Source organism: Rhinoraja longicauda, chromosome 25 (genome assembly GCF_053455715.1).
Source record: "Rhinoraja longicauda isolate Sanriku21f chromosome 25, sRhiLon1.1, whole genome shotgun sequence".
Taxonomy (NCBI): domain Eukaryota; kingdom Metazoa; phylum Chordata; class Chondrichthyes; order Rajiformes; family Arhynchobatidae; genus Rhinoraja; species Rhinoraja longicauda.
This window is the reverse complement of record NC_135977.1, coordinates 19,659,755-19,679,389: the sequence shown is the minus strand read 5'-3', so window position 1 is coordinate 19,679,389 and position 19,635 is coordinate 19,659,755. Positions and strand designations below refer to the sequence as shown.

The 19,635-nt window shown below is 40.0% G+C and overlaps 1 protein-coding gene across 3 annotated transcripts in view; it reads left to right on the top strand.

The window, feature by feature from the left end:
* Positions 1–19,635, top strand: part of LOC144605895 (uncharacterized) — a 116,110-nt gene that overhangs the window by 9,923 nt on the left and 86,552 nt on the right. For all 3 annotated transcript variants that reach the window (XM_078421546.1, XM_078421547.1, XM_078421545.1), the window contains exons 6-11: positions 1,291–1,402; positions 4,942–5,116; positions 12,260–12,320; positions 12,795–12,930; positions 13,453–13,641; positions 19,010–19,044. In XM_078421546.1, coding sequence (XP_078277672.1) covers positions 1,291–1,402; positions 4,942–5,116; positions 12,260–12,320; positions 12,795–12,930; positions 13,453–13,641; positions 19,010–19,044 — 708 coding nt within the window. The remainder of the gene's footprint in view (positions 1–1,290; positions 1,403–4,941; positions 5,117–12,259; positions 12,321–12,794; positions 12,931–13,452; positions 13,642–19,009; positions 19,045–19,635) is intronic.

The window sequence follows — 19,635 nt, the reverse complement described above, 5'->3', positions numbered from 1 at the left end:
AGCTGATTCCATATACTCCCCACCCTCTGAGGGAAAATGTTGCCCCCTCAGGATCCTATTAAATCTTTCCCTTCTCACCTTAAACCTATGTCCCCTGGTTCTTGATTCCCCTGCCCTGGGTAAAAGGCACTGTGCATTCAGCCTATCAATTCCCCTCATGATTTTAAACACCTCGAAAAGATCACCCCTCAATCTCCTGTGCTTCAAGAAATAAAGTCCTAGATTGCCCAACCTCTTTCTACTGATCGGGTCCTAGGAGTCCTGGCACCATGTTAATTAATCTTCTCTGCACTCTTTCCAGCTTATCTAAAATTGCTCAGGAAATGATTGATAGATTTATTGTATTATGTCTTATTTTGTAAATTTAGAACTGAAGCAGTTCAAGAACCAAATAAGCTCAAGCTGATCTTCTGTATCGTTGCCCTGTATCCGAATGAAAATAGTTATTATCAGTTTATGTAAATGTTTGCTTTTTGAAAAATTATTTGTTGAAGATTGCCACATGTTTATCATATTTACAATTTAAGTGGCCTGAATGTATTTCTGCAAGAGTGAAGGGTACAAGAGTCAAGATGGAGCCCAAGCCAGGTGACTCTCTGTTTGCTGGTCGCACAAGTAGATTTGCAATCATTCATTACAATCACACCATTCTTTTAAACCTCCACTACAACAGCAGGCTTTACAGGACTTTAATAACTGGACTGGAGAATAAGGGGTAGGCCATTTAGAACGGAGGTGAGGAAAAACCTTTTCACTCAGAGTTGTAAATCTGTGGAATTCTCTGCCTCGGAAGGCAGTGGAGGCCAATTCTCTGGATGCTTTCAAGAGAGTTAGATAGAGCTCTTAATGATAGCGGAGTCGGGGGGTATGGGGAGAGGGCAGGAACAGGGTGCTGATTGTGGATGATCAGCCATGATCACATTGAATGGCGGTGCTGGCTCGAAGCGCCGAATGGCCTCCTGCACCTATTGTCTATTGTCTATCTTCAACAAAATATTATTTCCTTTATCCTGTATTCATTCTTCACATGTGTAAATTATAATGTTTTATTCTTAATTGTTTACTGTATGTCATGTTGTTACTTGTGAGCAAAGCACCAAGGCAAATTCCTTGTGTGTATACATACTTGGCTAATAAAATGTATTCAATTCAATTCAATATCTGTACACTGCGAACTAATTGATTATAATCATGTACAGTCTGCTGACTGGATAGCATGCAACAAAAAAGCTATTCACAGTACCTTGGTACACAGGACAGTAAACTAAATAACATTTTCTGCTACCACAGGAAATGTTGATTTGTGCTGGTGGGATGCTGGCACTTCTTGTCTCCAGTCTCTCTCAGATTGTGGCTCCACTTTTCTTTGGCAAGGTCATTGATTCAGCTATGGATTCGATGGGTATGTGAATTATTTTAGTTTCCAGTGAAACCCTTGATGTAGAAATGACAATAAATGAATCAAATGAATGAATTTGGGAAAATATGTTTAAAATAATGGTTGAAAATGAGCTTATGATGAAGGAAAGCACAAGGTGCTGGAGGGATTCAGCGGGTCAGGCAGCATCTGAGGAGGGTGGACACCAGGAACTGCAGATATTGGAATCTTGCGTAGATCAAACAGCTCCATCCAAGACCGCAGAAATTGCAGGGAATTGTGAACGCAGTCCAGACAATCGTACAAACCAACTTCCTTTCCATTGACTCCATTTACACCTCCCGCTGCCTTAATTATGGATGAGTCGCACCCAGCCACTCCCTCTTCTCCCCTCTCCCATCAGGCAAAAGATATAAGTGTGAAAACGCACACGTCCAGATTTATGGACAGTTTCTCCCCAACTGTTAGCAGGCAACTGATCTATCCGACCAACAACTAGAGAGCAGTTCTGAGCTACTGTCTAACTCTTCGGAGACTCCACGGACTATCTTTGGTCAGACTTTACTGGACTTTATCTTGCACTAAACATTATCATGTTATTCCCTTTATCGTGTATCTGCACACTGTGAATGGCTCGGTTGTAATCATGTATTGTCTTCCGTTGACTGGTTAGCGCACAACAAACGTTCTTCACTGTGACTCGATACACATGACAATAAACTGAACTAAGGTGTGGATCAGGCAGAGGATAAAGTGCAGTTGAGGTCAATGGTTGAAAACGAGCAGGTCTGGGGGAATGAGGCCTGGAGCTATGGGAGAGACAGAGCGATGGCCAGCAGGAACCGGCGCCTGGCAGGGAGTTTTGAAGCAGTGCAAGGAGGGAGAACTGTTGCAAGTAGCGGTGGATGGACTAGGCTTGGGTCCTGGCTGGTCCCGAACTGGGAGGCCAGGAAAGGTAATGAACATGCAACCTTTTGGGTGATGTGGAATTCCTCCAGCACTTGGTACTCTGCTCAAGATTCCAACATCTGCATTTTTTTAGTCTTTTAATGAATTATACAAATATTATTTATATTAAACAGCTCGTACTTCAGACAAAAATGTAAATCGGCCAGATCTTGCTGCCTGCTGTTCCAAGCAGAACAACTTTTAAATGGCAGTAGGCCCAGTCCTTCCATGAATACACTATGATATGTGGAATGCAAGGAGCCCAGCAGCCGAGCTCCACCTTGCTATGGAGTCCCCCTAAGATCATGCTGGGAAATTGCCTCTTGGATCTTTTACCAGGTTGATGTGGTGCAGGATCTGAGACGCTTTAGTGGAGATTGTAGAGCTGTGGATCAGGAGGCAAATCAGATGATAAGTTGTTTCAATTATTTTGATTGATTTAATGTGTTTCGCGTACCTTTTGTGAACTTTTTAAAGTTGCAAGTTTACAGAACTGTCATGCTGCTGCAAGTAAGAATTTCATTGTTCTGAACATATACATAAAATGCTGGAGTAACTCAGCAGGACAGGCAGCATCTCTGGATAGAAGGATTGGGTGATGTTTCGGGTCGAGACCCTTCTTCACTCTCGACCCGAAACGCCGAAACGTCACCCATTCCTTCTATCCAGTGATGCTGCCTGTCCCGCTGAGTTACTCCAGCATTTTGTCTATCCTCAATGTAAACGAACATCCACAGTTCCTTTCTACACATTTCAATGTTCTGTTTTGAGATACAGCATGGAACAGGCTCCTCAGCCCACAATCACCTGTTCACACTAGTTTTATGATGTCCCACTTTCTCATTCACTCCTGACACACTTGGGGCAATTTACGGAGCCCAATGAACCTCCGAACCTGCACGACTTTGGGATGGGGAAGGAAATCCTCTGGTATGTTTTCTGTACATGTGACAATTACACACATTCAAATGACAGACATTTGAAATATTTTACATCTTGTTTTAATTACTTACATTTTAGTAGCTTTTAACTGCACCTGAAATCTGAGTTATTAAAAAAAAAAAAATGTTTAAAAAATATATAATGGATTTGTCAGCTAGGAAAAGATTTTGTCAGCTGTAAAAGCTTTGAGTGGGACTTTGGGGATGGGTACCTCTCACTGCACTACGAGATGCCCCACTGCTTGCCTAGACCAAAATACTGGAGGCCAGGATTCCTCTGGGCAGGGCGGCAGGTTCTCTGCATCTGAACCAGGTGTGGGTGGACTGTGTGCAGTGATTTTCTTGTGGATGAAGGTTGGGTGCAGGGAGAAGGACCTGATCAGTAAATCATCCTGCTTTCAATCTGAAGTGAGCAATTCAAAGCTATCCACCAGAGGGTGCATTGATGCTGTTTTCAGAAGAAAATACGCTACCAAATTATGTCCAATGTAACTGGTATTGTGTACAAAGGAACTGCAGATGCTGGTTTACACTGACTATAGACACAAAATGCTGGAGAGTAACTGAGTATATCAAACAGCATCTCTGGAGAAAAGGAATAGGTGATGATTCGGGGTGAGACCCTCGCGACTGGGAGCAAGGGAGGGGGCATTGGAGGTATGGGAAGGTACAGAACAAAGCAGAGCCTGCATCGAAGACAGGAAAGAGAGTGGGAGGAAGGGATAGAAACCAAAAGGGAAATCTCCAGTAGATAGAAGTCATATCATATCATATCATATCATATATATACAGCCGGAAACAGGCCTTTTCGGCCCTCCAAGTCCGTGCCGCCCAGTGTACCCCGCACATTAACACTATCCTACACCCACTAGGGACAATTTTTATATTTACCCAGCCAATTAACCTACATACCTGACATGTATGTACATGACATTTTCAATTACATAAGTGGTGGCAGTGGCTTGGGGGGAAGGTGGTAAAGGCTTGTGAATAATGAAAATATGAGTTGTGTGGAGGTATAAATAGAAGGCAATGAACAAAATCTGCCTCATTATAGAACTGTATGGGTCATTTATGGTTTCGGGACCTAATTACGATTCCTTATTTTGATAAGGATGAATTTGATTGCTCCCAAAAAAATTGAGACACAAACTGTAGATGCTGGAATCTTGAGCAAAAGATGGAGTGCTGGAGGAACTCAGCGGGTCACGCAGCATCTGTAGAGGGAACAGACAAACAATGTTTTGGGCCGGGCGCTTCTTCAGACTGAATAAGGAGGCCGAATGGAAACATTGTTCATCCATTCCCTCCACAGATGCTACCTGACCCACAGAGAAAATATGTGACAATGGTATGTAAATTTTAAATGTGCTGCAGAGAATTTATATTGACTGGATTTGAAGCTGCCCCGTTGTATTATGTGTGGTTAAGCATTATGCATTAAAGCATTATCACCATGGTAATGAATGTCTGTTGGGGCAAACACATTATTAGATGTTCTTCTTGATCCGATGAATATTATTGTTCCCGTCTCATTTTTTGTGCAGTAAATGAGAGCTGAAAATGAGGGAAAGGAGTATTAAAAGTCATATTAAAACTCGAGTAGTTACTTGAAGTCAATCTGATCTTGGGTTTTAAAAGTTCACTTTGAATGATTGCTGTTCTTTCTTTCAGAGGAGCTTGACAGAATGATCCTTATCCTTTTTGGCATATACGTCGGTGGTGCTGTTTGTTCATTTGTCCGCGCCTATTTTTTTGTCCTTGCCGGTCACAGGCTGGTGGCCAGACTGCGGAAGAAACTTTTTGGGAGCATAATACAGCAAGAAATTGCATTTTTCGACGAGAGCAGGTGGGTGCCGTAGACTTGGAGAATGACAAGCCTTTTAATTGTGATAAATCAACCCTTATAAATGCAGAGGCTTGTGAAGATTAACTCATCAGAATTTAAGCTGTAATCATTAAAATGTGATGACAGATTTTTTTCATGGTATTTTTTTCCCTCTTTTTTTGAATTCTTTAAATTGTTCCTTGATTTGCAAATTGGTTGCTGAATATAATTTCAAAATGCAGTGTTGTCTTGAATGAAAATGCAAGCATGGAAATAATCGGTTGTAATAAAGCTTGGATACGTTTCTCCCTCCTGTAAGACTTTTCAGGATGAGAAGTGTGATGGATTGGGCTTGAGCTTTCTCCCCAGCTGATGTTCACGCTGTTGGTGGAGATAGGCACACCAGATAGAACCCCTCTCAATGGTTAAAGATCAGTCATGATACAAGAAATTGCAGATGCTAGAATCTTGAACAAAACAGGGTGCTGGAGGAACTCAACAGTTCAGATAGCATCTGCAAAAGGAATGGATTGGCGACGTTTAGAATCGAGACTCTTCTACAGGCTGAAGAAGGGTCCCGATCTGAAACATCACCTATCCATTACCTCCACAGATGCCGTCTGACCTCCTGCGTTCCTCCAGCACTGTGCTTTGCTAAAGATCAATTATGTATTTGTTTTCAATTTCTAACGTGTCATCTGACTTTAATAATGAATAGAGCTACACTATCATTTAAATGTTCTGCATTCAATGGCAATGATAAGGACATGGATTGAATTGGGTGAAATATTGTACAGGTTTTTGAAGATAGCACTGAACTATTCATTCAGTTTGCTTATGTGAATATTTCACAGTTTACAGCAGCTTTGATACATCACTATTTCAAATAATGCATCTATTAGTTAGAAAATGATATATACTCCAAATATTAAATAATGATTGTAATAAACGATGTCCTTATCCAAGTTAATTATAGTTTTGACTATGCAGGTAATAGACTAATCAAATATTTTGACATGTTTATCTGTTTATAAGCGAATTTAATTTTTCCTCACTTTTCAAGTATTGAGTGTGAGAAGTTTTAAACATACCTGCTTGCATGCTCGATGATCCGAAGTATGGCAGATGAAATTTAATTTGGATAAATGCAATGTGTAGCATTTATCCAAATTAAACATAGTCTGCCATACTTCTTGTTCAGACAAACCAGGGCAGAACTTAAATAATAAATGGTAGAGCCCTGGTGAGTGTTGTAGAACAGAACTCAAGAGTTGCAGGTACGTAGTTCCTTGAAGGTAGACAGGGTGATGAAGAAGACATTTAGTGTGCTCTACTTCACAGGTCATTAACACAAACTGGGATGTCATGTTACAACTGTGCAAGATGTTGGTAAAGCCACATTTGATGTAGTGTATGTAGTTTTTTGTCAGCCTGCTGCAGTAATGATGTCATGAAACCGGAGAGTGCGCAAATATATGAGGATGCCACAGTGTCTGAAAGGTTTGAATTATAAGGAGAGGCCAGATAGGCAAGGTCTTTTTTCCCTGGAGCAGAGGAAGCTGAGTGGTGATCTCATAGAAGTTATAAAATCATATGGGGCATAGAGCAGCCACAATCTTTTCCCCTGGTTAAGGGAGTCTAAAGTCGGTTCTCAAATGTTGGATAGTGCTTTGGAATTGAGGATCTTATCCGAATAGGAAATTAGACTGATATTGTTACAGGGATAGCTTTTCTGCTTTGAGCAGAGTAGCTGTCTTACCTTGGCACAGGGCAGAGAATAATCCATGTCTGTCCATGCTGTTGCAGCTGTATGTGTTAAGGACGTTGTTAAGAGAGTCACTGGTAGTAATGATCAGATCCAGCTGATGTCAATGCTGGGACATTCGATGACACCAAGGCATGTAATGATTGAGAGGGGTTTGAAAGAAAGTATTATTTACACAAGAGGTCATAACAGCAGCTTGGCTCCATTTTCATTGTACTTCCTGTGTCACGATGCCCAAGGTAAATGGGCCACACCTCATGGACTGCCCACACTCTTACATTGAGGCCCACCACAAAGCAATTTGCTTAAAGTGCACAAAACAATAGCCCTTTATTAACTAAATGCTCCGCTACACCTGCCTACATACGCATAACTAGATTATTAACTGATTACATGGAGGAGTATGTGTACTATAACAGTATTATTAGAAATTGAATTTAGAAAAAGACACAAAGTGCTGGAGTAACTCAGTGGGTCAGGCAGCACCTTTGGAGAACATGGATGAATGACATTTAGGGTCAGAACCTTTCTTCAGACTAATTGTGGTTGAGGAGGCAGGAGAAAGCTAAAAGGGAAGTGGGGGCAGGACTAAGCCGGGCAAGTGATAGGTGGATACAGGTGAGGAGATTTTTGAAAGGGCTGACTGAAATTGAAATGATGGCTGGGGAACACAGAAATGATGACTGGGGAACAAAGTAGGGCACGGTGGCGCAGCGGTAGAGATGCTGCCTTAAAGCGCCAGAGACCTGGTTTCATTCCTGACTACGGGTGCTGTCTGTATGCAGTTTGTACATTCTCCCTGTGTCTGCATGGGTTTTCTCCGGGTGTTCCAGTTTCCTCCCACACTCCAAATACGTACAGGTTTGTAGGTTAAGTGGCTTCTGTAAGATTGTAAATAGTCCCTAGTGTGTAGGATAGTGCTAGTGTGTGGGGTGATCGCTGCTCGGCATGGGCTCTGGGCTGAAGGGCCTGTTTCCACTCTGTATCTCTAAAGACTAAACAAAGCAATGGTGCTGGGCAGAAACTGAGGCTCAATCTATTCATTCTATTGCATTGAATGTAGAGGTTTGCATGTTGTTAACCAAGATAGACGTTTTGGAATGAAGCATGTTAAAAAATGTTAGCATTGTGGAATCTCCCAACTATGTAAGCGTCAGAGATCCTGCTATGAATTTGCTTGCTGCCATATTTTTTTTGTTGTTTCTTTTCCAAATAAAATGGAGCAGATATAAAATTACAATCATGTTGGTCATGCCAACAGCGGGATGAACTGCTCAAAAAAAAATCCGTTGATGTCTGAGTGAGCTAATTGTTGTTGCAGTTGTTTTAGAAATGATCTAACATGCATTCTGGAAATTGAGATACAAGCTTTGTATGAATCAAAATGAAACGTTTTAAAGGTTTAAAATTTATAAAATCAGAGTAAAAGGTCTGTGATACTATAACTTTTTTTCTAATCTTTCTTTTGTGGTATTAATCTGCTATTTAACAAGAAATTGAGAAGTGCTTAAGCATTTTCCACATACTTTATCATTGAAAATATTAAGAAATTGAAGTGTTGATTTACTGAGCAGACACTCTGGTGAAAGGAGGATTGTTTACCTGTTATTGTACTGGTCTAGTCAGGAAATCGAATCCTCCAAATAGTTTGAAAGCTCAGTGACTAGTTGGGATTATGATTTTATGAGACGTCACAGCACCCCAGAGAAAATTCAGTGTGTCCTTGTTGAAGCTCAGCTCACCACCACCTTTTCTCTGGTGTTTGGATTGTGAAGGTGATGATGAAATGCTTCATTATAAAACTTAATAAATTAGTTTCAAAATTCCGACATCTACTTTGAAAATTATAAAATTTATTATGATGACAATTCAAAGAACCTTGGCGCATCGGTAGAGTTGCTGCCTCACAGCCAATGCAGCGCCGGAGACCCGGGTTTGATCCTGACTACGGGTGCTGTACTGTACGGAGTTTGTACATTCTCCCCGTGACCTGCGTGGGTTTTCTGCGAGATCTTCGGTTTCCTCCCGCACTCCAAAGACGTCCAGGTTTGTAGGTTAATTAGCTTACTAAAAAATGTAAAAATTGTCCCTAGTGGGTGTAGGGTAGTGTTAATGTGCGGGGATCACTGGTCGACGCGGACCCGGTGGGCAGAAGGGCCTGTTTCCGCACTATATTTCTAAACTAAACTAAACCTGACTATATATGCTATCTACCTCATTCGAGACCCTCGGACTATCTGTGATCGGACTTGACTGGATTTTATCTTTCACTGAATGTTATTCACGTTATTCTCTTTATCATGTATCTGTCCACTGTGGATGGCTCGATTGTAATCATGTATTGTCTATCCATTGACTGGTTAGCATGCAACCAAAGCTTTTCACTTTACCTTGGTACACGTGACCATAAGCTAAACCAAAAACTAAACTATAAATATCAAGAATACGCAGATGAGAGGAATACAATTTGTGCTGTAATTTAACTGTTGTGCTATACAATCTGTAATTATACTTTAATCATTGGTTAATTTAAATCATAGATGGGTGGAGATAAAATTAGGATTATTTGTACAATTGTAACGTTTACCTGATCACTCGCATTAAATGTGTACATTTTGACTGAATGATTTTGGAAATATTTCAGACCAGTAAAGTTTTACAGTGTCAAGTTTAAGCGAAAACATGAATGTTTTTATGAAGTAACCTGATACCTTTTTGGTGGTGGTCCGAGTCAACTTCTGAAATACTGCAAATTAAAACTGAAAAACATATCTTTTAGTTTTGAATCAGAAGAACGTTGAAGGAATGATCTTAAATTTAAATCCTTGTAATTATTAAGCCATTTATTTTGTTATGGTAGTGTGCTTTCTTTATCGAGTGGAGAAAAGTGCTATATTTGACAGCAACTTTGAGCCAGTAGATCCCTTTTTACACAGAGATCTAATCCAGATGGCTTGTGAACATTTCATTCAATACTGCTTTGTTTTGTCATTGATAACCATGTACATGAAACTTAGTGACAATTCATCTTCGTTAAACCTCATCAGGCTTGGCTACCTTGAATCTTGTCTTGCATCAGTATCTGCTGCAACATATTTATTAAAAAATTAAGACAAGAAGTCAGTGACAGGACTTTAAAGGCAGCTGGCACAAGATAATTTTGAAGATGGACACAAAAAGCTGGAATAACTCAGCGGGACAGGGAGCATCTCCAGAGAGAAGGAATACGTGACGCTTTGGGTCGAGACCCTTCTTCTGAATTCCTTCTCTCCAGAGATGCTGCCTGTCCCGCTGAGTTACTCCAGCTTTTTGTGTCTGCGGTTTAAACCAGCATCTGCAGTTCCTTCCTACACATAATGAATGGAGACGCAGGCTTCTGAATAATGAATGCTGGCCTCGACAAGAAGGAAACCATGTATGCACCTCGTAAACTGGAAATATTCTGTAAATGTTTCTTTTTCGATCTTAAGCACTAAATATAGAGTGAGACCCTTGTGCATCTTTGAAAGTATGTGTTGTACCATCTTTCAGATATGACATTCACCTCGTCTGGTCCCTCAGATGGGCATAAGAGATACCAATTCATAGAAGAGAGATTTTCTCCTTTGGGCCCATGTTGTACCTTGCCCAATGTTGGCAGATGTATGATCATTCTCACATCGCCATTTGAGAATGTTTGCATTGTAAACGTTTATTTGTCACATTTCCTACAATGCAATGGTTCCTACAGTTAAAGTATTTTTTGAAGTGTTTTGGGAAATCAAAGATATTAGAAAGATGCTTTGTAAATGGAAGGCTGCCTTTTTAATTTCAGGTCCAGCTAATAGTCTGAGCAGACCTGTTTAAATAATCTAAGTCGAAAGAAGCTTTCATCGCCACTATTCCTTAATCATACTGGAACTTTGTGTTTAGGGGGATGGGAGAAAGTAGTTCATCTGCAAATGTCGAATGTGCAGTTTTATTTTGAAGCTATAGCTCTGACTTTAATGTACATTGCTTGCCATAAAGTAGCTTCAGTTTAAAGCTGTTATTGTTTAAATTTAGGTGAATATTAATGGTGCTAAATGTATTTTCTGATTTAGCACACAGACAAATGCACTTAAAAGTCATGACTGGTTTTAATGAAAAAGTCCTGAAAAACTGCCAATAAAGTCTTGATTAAAATCTTGTAATGTATAAAATAAAACAAATGTAAGTTTTTATTTGATCAAATCTGTAATATTTCTACTCTACTTGGAGACGGTATTAAAAAAAAAAAAATTGGTCCGTTACTGCATTAGCAGTCATATTGCTTAGTGTCAATGAAAAGGTGCCTCCTGTTCTTTGTATTCTCCTCCATTACTTTGTTCCTATTCATCCAAAGTCTGGCTTTGCATGCAAGCTAATAGTAATGCAGTCAATGTGCATTATTAAACTGATAAGCTTATTAGCAATTTACTTTTAATCACTTATTTTATTACTTACTGACAATTATAATTTTAATGGTGGTAAGGTTATGTATTTGCAATATATTTTATCTTTTAAGTCTCTTAATCAAATGGAGAGACATTTATTTTCCATATTTTAATTTGACAATGATCTTAGTAAATTAGATTTTCTTCCCATGCAGCAGCATAATTAAAATTTCAAATCATTTAGCATCATGAGCTTTATCTAATTATCCTCAAAATTATGAATATTATGTGCTCCCTCAACATAGTCTGTTCAGTGTAACCAAGTCTAGAGAACTAGCACTTGAAATTGCTTTATGTTGCTGAGTTCTAATGTTTTCTCCAGTTATTTTCCACCACTGCCACTTCTATTCCCAAAGCAAATTTCAGGTACATCTTGAAATTGTAGCAGTTCCAAGCTGTAAAAAATAATTCTTTATATTTATATGTCATAAAGCATCATAAATAATTTACTTAGAGTTGACTTGCAAGTAAGAATTTCGTTGTTCCGTTGCTGGTACATATGAGAATCAAACATTCTTAACTGTTGTGCAGGAGGGAACTGCAGATGCTGATTTAAACCGGAGATAGACACAAAATGCTGGAGTAATTCAGAGGCAGCATCTCTGGGGAGAAGGAATGAGCAACGTTTCAGGTCGAGACCCTTCTTCAGACTAGAGTCGGGGGAAAGGGAAATGAGAGATAGAGACGGAAGGTGGAAATCCCATCTCCACCCCTTTCCGCCTTCTGTCATTTCCGCCATTTTGTATCTCCTCTTGACTTGGTTCTTTGCAGTGAAAGGCAAAGTGTTGAGATTTATTTTACAGGCATTTGTATTTGTGATTCATAGCTTATGTTTCCAGTCCATTCTAATTTTTTACGTCAATATGATCAACATAGATGTGCAATTAAACTTTATATTCAAATATTTGAATATCCTCTTCCAACTAAAATATCCTCTTCCAACAGAACTGGAGAATTAACAAACCGCTTGTCGGCTGATACTCAGATCATTCAGAATACCTTAACAGTGAGTACTTAAGATTGCACCTTCGGTATAAAGTTCATACTATTTGGTGTTTGTAGAAAATAAGTATTTCAATATTGTAAATAATACCAATTTTTTTTCTGTGGAGTGTGGACTCTGAAAATGTTTCGATGCCATATGAAGGAATTTGAATGATCTGGCCATTACTAACCTCATATATTTGTTGGTACAAATACAAGGGAAATAGATCTCTTTGTGATGCTGCTTCATACAAACTAATAGTTGAAATGCAGATTACTACAACATGCTCCCCAAAATTTATTGTTCTAAATACTTAGAGACCAATGCGGCAGTTGCAATTTTGATTCTTCGTATAGTGGTGAAGCTTCCGTACAGTGATGGGTGTTTTATCACCAATAATATTATAATTGCAACTGAAAATATAAAGATTATGTGCCAATGTAAGTACAGATATTTGTCAAAGCTAGTCATCATTATACATTGTTGTTGCTGCAGGTAAACCTGTCCATGTTACTGCGATATACATTACAAATAATTGGATCGATCGTTCTCATGTTTGTTGTAAGTCCAGCTTTGACTGGCGTACTCCTTGCGTCTGTCCCAGTTGTAGCCATTGGAGGAGTGCTTTATGGTAAGTTCAATTTTGGTCTCAACGTGCAGAATATTTCCAGGAGAGAGAAAGTGCTTTGGCACATGTTCGCACATGAAACCGACAGTCCATCCATCTGCCGATCACGCTCCCCTCATCTGTATCCACCTATCACTCGCCATGTTTTGTCCTACCCCTACCTCTCCTTTCCAGCTTCCACCCCATACACCATTGGTATAAATAAAGGTTCTGACCAGGAACAATGCTTGTCCAATCCCTCCACAGATGCTGCCTGACCTGCCGCATTACTTTTCATTTTTGCTCAAGATTCCAGCATCTGCAGCTTGTGGTGTCTCCATGTAATTGTTCCACGCTGTTTTCTGAACAATATTTGCCAATGGTGAATTTAGGAAATCAACCAAACAAAAGACTGAAATCCGGTTGCAAATTTGAATGTATTTCTCAAAAGAAGAGTTTTAATAATTGGTTGTCAGTTATATCATCTGTTCAGTAAATGCCCATTCCCCAAGATGGTAATAACATGAATTTATGTTGATTATCCAGGAGAATCTGTGAAGAGATTACGCAAAAAGTTCCAGGATGAGCTTGCAGCTGTCGGCTCGACGGCAGAAGAGACCATTTCCAACATACGTACTGTGAGAACTTTCTGTAGTGAAAAGAAATCTGAGGAACTGTACAGCAAAGGAATAGATAAGAGCTATCAGATTGGAAAAAAGTTAGCTCTGGCAGAAGGTAATGTTCTGTGTTTAATGAATTTTAAATAGAGTGTTTAGAGTTCACGGAAACGGGTCCTTCGGCCCACTGAGTCTGCACCAAACAAAACGATCACCCCGTACGCTAGGACTTTCTTTGCACACTTGGGACAATTTACAATTTGACCAAAGCCAATTAACCTACAAACCTGTACGTCTTTGAAATGTGGGAGAAAATCAGAGCACCTGGAGAAAACCCATGTGGTCCCGGAGAACGTACAAACTCCATGCAGACAGCACCAGTAGTCAGGGTCAAACACTGGTCTCTGGCGCTGTAAGGCAGCAACTCTACTGCTGCACCACTGTGCTACTCTAAATACTTGGGCTGTAATAAACACTATTTATTCCAACCCAGGCTTTACATATTAAGTTTCCCCGTTTTACTCCAGGGGTTTTTTATCATCCATTAACTTTTTAATTCATTTATCCCATTTGGTAGGTGGGAGGGAAGAAATGGTATTTTTAAGAGCCGTGATTGGTAACGCTGTGTGCTAAGACACATTATTATGTTTAGCCATATCTTTATGGCAGATGAAAGGGTTGTTCAAAAACCTTTTTTTTTTTAATGATTAAAGGTCAAACCTTTTGAAAATTAGGTTTCTGTTTTCACTTGATATTTTATTTTGGGAATGCTATGAATTAGAAAGTTTGTTTCACTCTCAACATTTTTTGATTGTTACTCATGCATTATGAGAACATTTCCTAATTTCTTTGTTGGAAAGCTGGAAGCAACTTTCAGTATTCCTATGACGCCGATTCATCAGTGCAGTACTGAGGGAACACTGCACTGTTGGAGACACTGCATTTTGGCTGAAGTTTTACACTGGACCCCCACTGTTCCACTGACATCAATCTTAAAATAAACAGGGGAGTTACCGCTTGCCTCCTGGTTACTGTGTTCCTGGCTCAATGTTTTCAAATGTCACACATTGTCTTGTCATTATCACGGTGTTTGGGAACCTGCTTTATACAAGTAGATTATACTTCAAGCATAATTTCTGCAGTACAATGTGGTATCATGAAAAGCATTCTGTAAATGTAAAAGATATAGAGTAACTCAGCGGGTCAGGCAGCATCTCTGGAAAACATGGATAGGTAACGTTTCAGGTCGGAACCCTTCTTCAGCCAAATTCAAAACGCCACCTATACATGCTTTCCAGAGACGTCTGGCCTGCTGATGTTGTCCCAGTACTTTTTATCTTTTCTGGTAAACCAACATCTGGAGTTCCTTGTGTCTATGTAAATGTAAACTATTTGTCTGTCTTTGGCCATTGTGTTTTTGTTTGTTTTTACATTGAATCATGGAAAACGGTTCATCTCAAAATGGCCAGCATTGCTATTAAGTTTGCATTTGAAAGAAGTAGCAGAACATGGGGGAAAAAAATCTGCTGGCATCTACCTGGGTCTGGTGTCCGATCATACTGTTCCCGAGTGAAAACAGGTGTAGCATTCCATCCAGCAGGCCACTGGCCTGTGGACATCTCAATGCTGCCGACTTCTGTAGATCTCCCACCTCCAAGGATTTGAAACTGCTGTGTTAGGGTGGATCTGGAGCAAGAACGAAGGTGTCAGTAAAATAAACAAGATAACTTAGCTAGACACAAAATGCTGGAGTAACTCAGCGGGTCGGGAACATCTCTGGAGAAAAGGAATAGATGACATTTCGGGTCAGGACTCTTCTTCAGACTCGGGTCTCTCGACCCAAATCATCACCTATTCCTTTCCTCAAGAGATGCTGCCTGACCCACTGAGTTACTCCAGCTGTTTGTGTCTATCTTGTAAACTATCATCCACAGTTCCTTCCTACACAAGAGAACTTGGTTGCCGGCATCCAATTTTTACTACAACTTTGCAGCACTTCTAACAAACACAAGTCACTAATTGCAAGGAGGCACTTCTGGTCAAATGTATTGCTGACTTGACAGTTTGGTGATAAGGTGTTTCACAGATTTAACATTCATGACAATCAATCAATCTTTGTATCAATGTTGGTACTTTTGATTTTTTTAAAGCAATTTATGTATGTATGCATTTTCAGTAGGGGGTTTTTCGTGAATTTTTTAAAACGGTGAGTAATTTTGAATGCTTGAAAGTTATTTATAAATATTCTCCAATTTTGCTGGAGAATCTGAGGGCAAGGCTCCTCCAGCTGTTTTATCCATTCTGCCAGCACAGCTGCACTGGTTCAGCTCCATGCTGCAACATGTTAGGCTAACCTACGCAGATGTGCTGACAGATGGATTTCCTAGCAGATGTGTGCATCTGGAAAAAGAGCATGGTTTTCTACCCCACCCCCCCTCCCCCCAACATTAAAAAAACTACCTCTCAAACCAATCTTGTATAGGACCATAATAGCAGTCATAAAATGTGACATCTTTGTACTCACACATTTTGAGATATGTGGGTTTTCTTGGAATATTTATAGGCTGTCTTCCATGTCCTTGTGCAATTGCAATCTGTAGTGTTCTATTAAACACAAGATTACTGGTGAACAGGACTAATGAACAAAACTGGATAAGACCACTTTGCTGACTGCATGTCTAGATTGGGTGTAGTTTAGTTTAGAGATACAACGCGGAAACAGTCCCTTCGGCCCACCGAGTTCACACCGACCTGCGATCCCTACATGTTAACACTAGCTTGCACACACTAGGGACAATTTACACATGCACCAAGCCAATTAACCTACATACCTGAACGTCTTTGGAGTGTGGGAGGAAACCGATGATCTCTGAGAAAATCCACGCGGAAGAACGTACAAACTCCGTACAGACAGCACCCGTAGTCGGGACCGAACCCGGGTCTCCGGCGCTGCAAGCGCTGTAGGGCAGCAACTCTACCGCTGCAACTCAACTCTACCGCTGCACCACCAAGGCCTCCCGATGTGGTTGTAGTTCTAATGAGCACAATTCATTTGTTACAAGGAGGCACTTCTGCTCAAATGAATTGCTGAATTGGCAGGTTTAGTTTAGAGCGTGGAAACGGGCCTTTTGCCCCACTGAGTCCACACCGACCAGCGATCACCCCATACGCTAACACTATCCTACACTCACTGGGGACAATTTACAATTTTACCCCAATTAACCTACAAACCTGTACGTCTTTGGAGTATGGGAGGAAACCAGAGCATGCGGAGAAAACCCACGCAGGTCATGGGGAGAATGTACAAAACTCCATACAGACAGCACCCGTAGTCAGGATCAAATCTGGGTCTCTGGCGCTGTAAGGCATCAACTCTACCACTGCACCGCTGGTAGGATGGTGAATGTGTGTTTGACAGCATTAGCAAATTGGACAGTAGATAATAGGTGCAGGAGTAGGCTATTCGGCCCTTCGAGCCAGCACCACCATTCAATGTGATCATGGCTGATCATTCTCAATCAGTACCCCGTTCCTGCCTTCTCCCCATACCCCCTGACTCCGCTATCCTTAAGAACTCTATCTAGCTCTCTCTTGAAAGCATTCAGAGAATTGGCCTCCACTGCCTTCTGAGGCAGAGAATTCCACAGATTTACAACTCTCTGACTGAAAAAGTTTTTCCTCATCTCTGTTCTAAATGGCCTACCCCTTATTCTTAAACTGTGGCCCCTGGTTCTGGACTCCCCCAACATTGGGAACATGTTTCCTGCCCCTAACGTGTCCAACCCCTTAATAATCTTATATGTTTCAATAAGATCCCCATTTCAATTTTAGAAATCCTCATCCTTGTTTTAACCGCATGACCTTTTATTTTCATGTGCAGCCTCCTCCAGTTCTACAGCTACCTGAAATCACAGCAATTCCCCAAAGCTGGCACCGTGCTTATCCCTGAGATTTCCACACCGTCGTTCAGTGTTCTGGGCATTCAGCTCTGGAATCCCCTCCCCTGATGGGATACTCTTTAGAATCTCATTCTCTCATTGATTTTGGGCCATCTGTATTTGTGTGATTTAGTGTCAAATATTGTTTGGTGTGGTCCTTTATTGTTGTGAAGATCTATGAAATTGTTAACTATAGTCTAAATGAATCAATGTTTATGGTGCTAAAACAAAAATGTGTCAAAAGGTGAGAGCTTAGAGGTATCCATTTTGTACAAAAAATAATGTTTCCAAAATAAATAGTACTTTTGGCCATAGATATCAGGAATTCTGCAAACTGTGAAGTGATTTTTGATGGATATTATTCCAGAAATACGTGCCACATATCTTTCCTGTTGGATCACTGACTGCATGGCAGGCAGTTTTATTATTTATTGCGAGTTGATATTTTAATGGTTTGCTTCATATTTGAGATGCTCTTGCTGGCCCTGATTTGCAAATTTGTTATCTGCTTCCTGATCTCTAGCTGTAACAACTTGTACTTTGTTGCTTGTGGCCCAATGACGCATGCTTTTACCTTTGCTTGCATGGGTTTTGTACAATGAACAGCAAGATATGATGGTGCACTATCTTCACGATAAAAAGAGGTTGGCAACCATTCCTTTTGTGATGAGAAGAAAAGTCAGACAAACCATGCTCACCAGGATGAAGTAACGTTGTCAGGAAAGGGATAGCTTTTTTACTCCATGCTTCAGCAGTAGAAGGTCACTAACTAAAAACACAAAATTGGAGATGTCTGTCTGCCTTTTAAACAATTAACTCAAATGGTCATGAAATTACAATGTTGATGTAGGTGAAGTTTAAATTTGAGACCTCTGGAAACAAATCACACCTTATAATCACAGTCTTGCATTATAAACAAAGGTCAAGAACAGTTCTTTGGTGTTATTGGGACCTTGCATCCTTACAACCAATGAGTTGTCACTACAAAATCCCAACATAAAATTAATTTCAGTGATTTGCTTTTTGTCTTCAATACTCTATTTGTCTATAAATACACTCTGTTGCAAAGTTTCTGAAGCAGATGTACAGAGAAGAGCCTGACTAAAACCGAGCTTTATAGGCTTTTAATTTTAAAAGTAAGAATTAAATTTCAGTTACAGAAGAATGAAGTTAATTGGAATAAGTCATTTTGCTAGTTATACAGTGTATTCATTGAGTGAATCCATTGAATGATACAAAAGGGCATTTTAAAATATGACACCAATACTAATATGTAGCCAAATCAATCCCTCTTTGGGTTACAGGATAAGGTTTTTGTTTCAGGCAGTACAATTATTCTTATTACTTGTGTCTGCCCTTGAAGGTCATGATTTTATTGTGATACCAAACCACTTTTTGATTAATTGATGTATTCTTGAGGGATTAGCCCACAGTTTATTTTCAGGAGCAAATTCACATTGTTCTACTTTGTTTTAATTCATGTGACTGATTAATACAGTTTCCTGAAGTCCAGATATAATTATATTGTTATTTTTTGTATATTTCTAGGGTCCTTCAATGGGCTGGTGTTGACAATCTCACAGGTAAGAGATAACGTGCTCCCCTTGTGAAAACTTGATTGGGAATTTATAACACAAATCCATTTTCAAAAGATTGTCGATGGCTGCAAAGTTCCATGTTCTGCTTTTTTTTTTACCCAGTCGCAATTGGTGTCTACCAAACACAGTAGAAATTCATTTGATTTATTAGGTCACCTTGGAGTAATGGTGTGAATGTATATCATTCTGTTGATGGAGGAGAACAGGAACAAATACAACCTAATGTGAGACACATTTTTCAAAAGCAAGTCTGATGTTGCCAGTAGCCAGACCTTCAAATGATAAATTATGCTTTACTGATTTATTTATCAAGCAGTCAAAAAGACCACAAGTTAAACCCCGATCCTTATTGGTGTTGAACAGCTTGTATCCAGGTCCCCATGATGGTGTGCCTGTTGTGTAAAGGTTCCAATTAATGAAGGCATACAAAACGGAATGAAATAGTGATTCATAAAGCAGTATGAGAATTTGTCAGACTTTGGATTGAAGCCATAAGATAACTGCCCTGTGGGGATATTGGTCGTAAAGCACATGAGCTGCCTGTAGATTGTGTTGCAGAAGGAACCATTCAGTTGC